General features: G+C 70.6%; 1 protein-coding gene across 1 annotated transcript; it reads right to left on the bottom strand.

Annotated features, from left to right (window-relative positions):
• Positions 1–1806: 1806 nt before the first annotated feature.
• On the bottom strand, positions 1807–7578 carry NAT8L (N-acetyltransferase 8 like). Its single transcript, XM_039232121.1, has 3 exons — positions 7028–7578; positions 5684–5848; positions 1807–3233 (listed from the first exon to the last, which is right to left on the bottom strand). Exons 1-3 carry the CDS (start codon positions 7401–7403, stop codon positions 2866–2868), a joined length of 909 nt encoding a protein of 302 aa, XP_039088052.1. The 5' UTR covers positions 7404–7578; the 3' UTR covers positions 1807–2865.
• Positions 7579–7814: the final 236 nt, after the last annotated feature.

The following is a 7814-nucleotide window of genomic DNA, read 5'->3' as shown; positions in this document are numbered from 1 at the left end:
CAGGCCTGGGGGCCGGCTTTCCCTGGGCCCCGGCAGGCACCGCGGAGGGAGGCCCAGCAGGCGGGGGAGCAGGGCCCCAGGAGGGTACTTCACAGAGGTAGAAGAAGTAACGTCAGAATTTCTACAAATGTATAAAATTCACATCTCAGTGCACGTTTGTGGAGCGGTTAGCTCCCAAGCTGGAGGGAGGGGGCAGGCCAGCGACAGGCATCCCCCACCAGTGTGCCCAGCCTCCAGCCGAGGGGACGGACCGGGGGTCCGCTCCCCCAGGCATCCTCGGGGCCCACGGAGCTGCGCCCCGGCCAGGCGAAGGCCCTGTCCCGGGCACGGGGGGCACCCAGCCTGGTGAGCACACAGGAGCCTGTGCCCACAGCAGCTGGGCAGCAGGGCTCCAGACACACGGCCACCCCGTCAGGCCCCTCCTGGCATCTCCCCTAAGTCCTGGCAGCAGTGAAAGGGCAGGAAAGAAAGGTGTGGAGTCCAGCCAGCGCCACTACCCTCCGGGCCGTCCCCCTGGGGAAGGCGCCGCGGCCCACACGGGCACACAGAGGCCAGCAGGGCCGTGGGGGGCCACGCCTCCGCCCAGGAACAGCCCCAGTGACCTGCTTTGGTCAACGTCGACCAGGTGCTGGCGGCTCGGGAGCCCCAGCCCCGCGGCCCCACCCACACGCCCCCACACCAGGGGCCAGAGGCTCCAAAGGCACAGGATCAATGGAAGCTGGCAGCGTCCCCAGGCTACCACCGACAAGACAGGACCCACCATGCTGGCCCCGAGCGGCCCCCACCTGCCCTTCCTGCCCGGCCAGGCCTCAGACCAGCCACAGCCCCCGCCACGCCCCGCACCAACTGAGGCCGCCCCAAGCCGAAACCAAACCAAACAAAAAGAGGAAAAAGGCACAACTGTTTGTTTTCCATTTTGCTAAAACACTTTACGTCTGTCTGTATAATCCAGATTAACAAAATCTGAGAGCTGCAAGAAAATAGGGTGCCGATTTCTGTACAGTCTACAAAACTCCCATCCCCGAGCAGGGACCGGACGCCACCAGGGAGAAATGTACAGGGGAGAGCGGGGTCTGTACAATGTTCTGCAAATATCTCAATTGCTGACGGACAAAAGGCCCCTCGGGAAACTGGGCTCGTTTTACTCGTTTGCTGATCTCCAGAGTGCCTTTTGAAGAACGTCCCCTCTGTGTCCCGTCCACGGGACCCAGCTCAGCGGCCCTCTGTGCCCGCCTCTCCCCCTCTCCTACCCCATCAAGTAGAAGGGCCTTGGTGGCCATGTATGCCCCTCCTGTCCCCACGGCCAGCTCCAGGCTCACAAGCTGGAGGAGTGGGCACTGCCAACCACCCCCTCCCCCCCCCCCCCCCCCCCCCCCCCCCCCCCCCCCCCCCCCCCCCCCCCCCCCCGTCCAGGCCACCCCACACCTGACAGCCACCTCCCACCTCAGAGGGAGAGGCCGGGAGGCAGGGGCATGCTGGCACCCCCCCGCCAAGGTGGACAGCGCCCGCTCCTCCCAGAGGCATGCTGCCATCCTGAGCCCAATCCTACAAGCCACGGCTGGACAGGACAGCCCAGAGCCTCCCCACAAACCAGGGGTACCCTATAGGGGGAAAGGGTGCTGAGTCAGGGTTCTCCCGGCACCCACCCGGCCACCCACCCCCACCACACTGGGCCAGAAGTAGTGCATGTTCTAGACAGGTGTGTGTGTGTGTGTGCGCGCGCGCGTGTGGGCGCGCGTGCACGCGCAGGTGTGTATAGGTAGAAACTACCATTTTGTCCCAAGAATTAAAGTCATGCAGGTGCTATTCTGTCTAAATAACTTATTAAAAAACAGGTCGGTTTCAGGCTGGGAGAAGCTGTGGGCTCAGTGGTGTTGGCAGCGGCCTGGCTTAGTAAAGTAAGATTCACAGGGCAGAGCCCGTCAGCCGCGAGGCAGGGCGGTCCTCGGGGAGGTCTGGGGAGGGCCGCCGTACTCTAGCTGGCACTGGGGAGTGGCGACCACGTGACTGCCTCCCCATCCTGCTCCCCTGAAGGACCCTGACCAGGCTGTGCCACAGCTTGCCACGGAAACCCCACGTGGGTGATGATGCCAGTCAGCGAAGCCGGGGTGGGGGAGGGGCAGGGGCCGAAAGGAAAGAAGTGTGACTCGATGTCAAAGCAAAGCCGGGCTGGGTGGAGCGAGGGGTGGAGAGAGATAGGCACGCCGTCCGGGGGGCAGGCGGGCTGCCGTGGCTAGCAGCTCATGGGCCGGGCAGGGGGCGCTCACCGGTGGAGACCCAGTCCACGCAGGGCAGCAGGGCGGGAGGCTGAGGGGCATGCGGCATGCTGCAGCCAGGCCGCGGCCTCGGCATGCACAGAGCAAAGCGGCGCCCGCGGCCAGCTCCGTGCCCCGGGGAGCAGTGGACGGCGGGCCTGGCGGGCCACGCCTCCCGGGGACGGACGGCCGAGCCGGAGCCTGGCTGGCGGCCGGGGGGCTGCAGCGCAAGGGCCTCGCCGGGAGGTCCTGGGCTCGGTGGGCCAGGACGGGCCTGCCCCGCGGGCAGCGGGCGGGCAGAGGCCCCCGGAGCAGGCCGGGCAGCCGTGTGGACGCGTGGCGGTCCATGCTGTCACTCTTCAGGGTGCAGCCCGAGCAGGCCGGAGAGGGTGAGGGGCCGCGGCTGCGAGCAGCCTGGCCCCAGAAGTGTCACAGACGAGCAACAGCCCCACAGCCCCGGAGAACCAGCCAGAGAACCGCGTGGTGTCGAAAAGGGAAAACCCAACACGAACGCCAAGGTGAGCGTCTGAAAGCGGGCCCGGGCGGCGGGCAGGCGGGCACAGGCGGACGGGGTGGCCGGGGCGCAGGTGGGCAGGCGGGTGGGCAGCGGTCACTCCTCGCGCAGCTGCAGGCGGTAGCGGTGGTAGCGGACCTGGAAGAAGAGGCGTTCGGCCAGCGACAGGGTCATGCCGGGCAGCACATAGTGGTCACTCGAGCCCATGTGTCTGAAGCCCAGCGACTCGTACAGCTTGTGTGCGGCCACCTTGACGGCCGTCGTGCCCAACACCACCGCCGAGTAGTTGTGCACCAGAGCGAACTCCAACACCTTGCGGCCCAGCGCCTTGGCGATGCCCTTGCCACGGAAACGCGAGTCCACGGACATGCGCAGCAGCTCCACCGTGTTGTCTGCCTCGTGGGCCCGCGCCGCCACGATGCCCACCACGTTGCCATCCAGCACGGCCACCCAGAAGCAGGAGCCTGCAGGGACAGGGAAGTCAGAGCCGCTGCGTGACACGGCCACCCCTCCAGAACCCTCTGGGCGCAAAGCGCCGGGCCCAACCTGCAGCGGCCCTGGGGCGGCCCCTGCCCTGGGCCTGAGGCCCTCCCCCAGAGACCAAGAGCTGGGCAGGCCTCCGCCAAACAGACCCCTCCTCTGCCCAGCCACCCCCAGAACGAATTCCTGGATGGCCGTGGATGGCCACACAGACGGGCCACGGGTGCGGCTGACCTGCCCTGGCTTTCCGCCCCTTGGGGCTCTGCACACCGGCTGCCCTGTGTCCACGCCAGACGGCTGGAGAGAGGTGGGTGCCGTGAGGGCACATCCCCCTACACTGGGGACCTCAGGGGGTCTGGGAGGACAGGCCAGGGCAGCAGGACCCCTCTGGGAGCCATGCCCCCGGGGGCCTCAGGAGGTCTCGGGCCTCAGGCTGTGCCAGCCCTGTGGCCTCCACTCTCCTGGGCTGGGAGCTGCGGAGCCTGGGAGCCCCGTGGCCTGCTTGGAACAGGACACAGAAGCGGGTCCCGGCAGGCTCAGGAGAAGGTCCAAGTGGAGAAGCAGGAGGGATGGACACGGGCACCGCTGCGCGCCCCCCACTGACCCGGGCCTCTCCTGGGCAGCGAGCCCAGTGGCCAGGCCGGCCCCACCCACGGCCTGGACCAATCACAGCCCCACGCAGGGCAGAAGACGAGGCCGAAGGGGGGTGAGGGGAGAAGGAAGAGGAGAGAGAATCAACACGGGAGGAGAAGGCCCCCAGGACACGGGCCACAGGGACCAGCCGGTCGCCTCTGCTGACCACAGGCCCAGACGCCACGGGAGGTAGGGCCCGGCCGGGAGGGGGTCCACTCTGAGCACCCCTACCTGCACGCGCCCTGCCCTGCCTTCCACCAGCCACCCCCACCTGCTCCCCTTGAGTGGCCAACTCTCCCCCGTAAAGGGTCTGCGCCTGACCTTGCCCAGTGACCTCACTCTTCCGCCCGACCCGACCCCCAGGGGTCCCCCACTGTCTCATCTGCCAGCAAGGCCCCCATCAGCCCGTCAGCTCGGCCAAGGGGTCTCCGGTCTCCTTCCCTGGAGCCAGAGCTCAGGCATGGCCGCGGGCTCCCCGTCCTGACCCCCCTCCCCCCCCCCCCCCCCCCCCCCCCCCCCCCCCCCCCCCCCCCCCCCCCAGCCTACCAACCATCAGGGTTTCTGGCCCTCCGCCTCCCCACACACCCAGGCCAGGCCGAGTCTCCCTGGCCCCTGAGCAGCACGGCGCTGCCCGCTCGCCTCCCGGCCCCCGTGGCCCCTTCCTGCAACCCCTGGACGTCTTAGGGGGCGGGCAGGGCACACCTCGTACTCACACCCAGGGAGACGGTGGCCCAGAAAAAGCGGGGCCGACAGCAGGGTCCCCGGTCCCCCCAGCCCCCAGCCCCCAGCCCGAGCCCCGCCCTGCTCCTGCAGCCTGGGCACCAGCTGGGTGGGCTTCACCCTTCCGCTGACACAAGCACTCCACAGAGGCTGAGAAGAGGCTGAGTTCAAGCTTAGGGAAGGGGCCAGGAGAACCGAAAGTGCCACAGGGGTGGGAATGGGGGGGGGGGGGCAGGACAGGGCAGGCGGGCAGGGAGCTGGCGGTGCCAAGGTGGGGCACCCTTGCTGCTTGCCGCTCTTGTCCCCGTGCCCCGCAGCCCCTGCCTGGCACTCCCCAGGCTCCTCCTCTACCCTCACCAACCGTTCGGGCCCATTCGGTCCCCTCTCCTCAGCCTGGGAACCCTCCAGCATCTGGGGGACCCCCACCCCCCAGAGGCCAGGCTCCCTCCTCCAGCTCAGGACGTGGAGAGAAACATGCGGCCTCGCCTCCCAGGACGCAGCCTGCCTCAGCCCCCAGGCAGCTGCAGACCCTTCCAGACCAGACCCAGGCCCCCCTCCAGGGGCAAGACCCTCTGCCTCGCTGAGGCCCAGAGAGAAGTGGAGGCGAGACTGAAAACCCCAGCCCCTGTGGGCTCACAGCCCTCCCCCACCCTGCTGAGACCCTTCTCGTCACCGTGATGTCCCCTCCACCGGCCCCTGGCGCACCCGGCCAGCCCCAGATGCAGCAGAGCACAGCGGAGGGGCCCGTGGGGAGTGAGGAAGACCCCACTGGCTCTGAGCTGCCAGCACCAGGGAAAGGGCATGGCGAAGGCGGCAGAGCCCGACGGTCAGCCCTGGCGGCTCAGGACACACGCGCCTGCCCTCACGGGAGGCAGGACAGAAGCCCGGGTCTGTGTGGACACTCGGGGGCCTTGCTTCAGCACCAAGGACCTAGCTCTGCCTCCCTGGCCGCGGGCCCGCTGCACCCCCACCCCCTGGCCCGAGCCCTCAGTCACTCAGCAGACTCAGGGCCCCAGCCCAGGCCCGGCCCGGCCCGCAGGAGGGGCTGTGGGAGCGGAGGGGCGGGAGCCCGCAGACTCACCGGGGGGCTTCATGTAGTACTGCTCGATGTCGGCCATGTCCGTGTGCAGAGCGCAGTCCAGGTAGGCGAGGACCACCTTCCGGCTGTAGTAGTAGCGCAGGCCCAGCAGCCCCGCCGGCACCAGGCAGGTCAGCAGCAGCGAGCGGGTCAGGGCGAAGCACAGCACTGCGGGGACAGGCGGCGGGTGAGCCGCGCCGGCCGGGGGCGTCGGCACCCGCGCCCCGCGCCCCGCGCCCCGCCACGGCCGCTCCGTGGGAGCCGCGGTCAGCCCGGCTGCTGCCTCCTCCCCCGTCAGCAAACTTCCTACCGTCAGGACGCGCCGCTGGAACCCGACATCACGGGACTTCTCAGCGTTCCCAGCACAGCGGCCTCGGGGCAGCCCCCCCGCCGCGGCTGGCACCCCTCCCCCCACCACGGGCACGGCTCCCCCCCCCACCGGTCCCCAAGTGGAAGGGGCTGTGCATCCATCCCTGCGCACTCGACAGAGGCTTGGACAGGCTGTCCCACCTTGTTAACTTGGGGAGTCGCAGGGGGCACCTTCCAGCAGAGGGCCCAAGGGCCAGCCCCTCGGTGTTCTGGGGGGAGGGGGATGGGGGGGAAGCTCGAGATTGTTTCCAGACCCATCTAGGCTGCCAGGAGGCAGACGCGCCTGCAGTGAAAGTCACTTTTTCTGCATGACCTTGGGAGAGTAACCCACCCCCAGCCTCAAGCTCCTCATCTGTGAAATGGGGACAATCACCCTCCCGGGCTCCATGGGAAAGGCCGCAAAGTCCTGGCGGAGGCTGCTCCCTCAGCCCCCTCGCTCTGCGTCCTCGGTGCTCACCCTCCCCCGGCACCCCGGGGAGCTGGCTGTCTTCCCCTCATAAATTAGCACTTGGAGCCGCCGAGGCAGCCTCCCCCGCCCCGCAGATTATATATAGTTACACGCGCCAGGCGCCGAGCCGCGGGCGCTACCTGCCGCCGCCCCGTCCCCACCCGGGATGACCGCGGACCGGACGCGAGGCGCAGCCGGACCGAGAGGGGACGCAGGTGGAGACCTCGGCTCCCCCCGCCCTCGCCCCGCCCGCAGTCCCCGACCCTCCGCCGGCGCTCGTTCCCACGCCCCCACCCGGCGCGCCTTGGCCGCGAGCCCGGACGCCGCCGCCGGTGGCCACCTCGCCCCAGGCCACCGCGGGAAGCCGGCGGCGCGCGGGTGCGCGTCCGTGCGCGTGCGAGGGGCCTGCGGGGTCCGCTCGCCCCAGGACCGGGGGCGCCCCCGCGGCCCGGGCCGCGAGGTGGGGGCGAGCGCGCCCAGGGCGCCCGCGGACTGCGGCAGGCGGGGCGCGGCGGGGCCCGCGCACTGACCGGCCAGCAGGGCGTAGAGCAGCTGCGTGCGCGGGTGCTGCCGCAGGCCGCGGAAGGCCGTGTTGGGGATGCGCTCCATGATGCCGTCGTAGAAGATGCGGCGCGCCGCCTCCTGCTCGGCCGCGCGGAACTCGCGGATGTACACGCCGCGACCCTCCGGCGGCCCCGCGGCCCCCGCGCCGGCGCGGGGCGGGGGGCCGGGCGCGGGCGGGGGCGCGGCGGGCGCGGCGGCCGGCCCGGGCGCGGCGGGGAGCGGGGGCCACATGGCGCCGGCGGCGGCGAGCAGTGCGTCCTTCTTGGCCCCCGGCAGCGCCTCATGGTCCTCGGCGGCCACGATCTTCGTCTCGCAGACCATGTCGGGAGGCCCACAATGCATGCACCCGGCCGGGCGGCGCAGCGCAGGGACGCGGGCCGGGCTGCGGGCGGGCACAGCCCGGGCCCAGGGCAAGGGCGCGGCGCCCTCGGACCGGCGGCGGCGGCGGCGGCGGCGGCGGCGGCGGCTCAGGGGCGCGGGGCGGAGGCGGCGGGCGGCCGGGGCGCGCGCAGGGAGCTGCGCCGCATTTTGGAGAAGTATTTATAATGCAGCGGCGCCGGTGCAGTCGCGGCGCCCGGGGTCCCGCAGGGTCCTAGCGTCCACTGCATTGGCTGCCGAGGGTCACCATGTGATCTCGGGGGTGGGAGCAGACACCGCCTCCACGCCCGCCCGATGGCACACTCGGGCGCTGCGCCGCGGCCGGGTGCGGGCGGCAGGCGGGAGTGCGCCTGGGCGGGGGCGGCGCGGGCAGCC

Source organism: Hyaena hyaena, unplaced genomic scaffold (assembly GCF_003009895.1).
Source record: "Hyaena hyaena isolate Hyena2069 unplaced genomic scaffold, ASM300989v1 scaffold_63, whole genome shotgun sequence".
Taxonomy (NCBI): domain Eukaryota; kingdom Metazoa; phylum Chordata; class Mammalia; order Carnivora; family Hyaenidae; genus Hyaena; species Hyaena hyaena.
The sequence above is the reverse complement of the archived record's forward strand: the minus strand, read 5'-3'. Positions and strand labels throughout refer to the sequence as shown.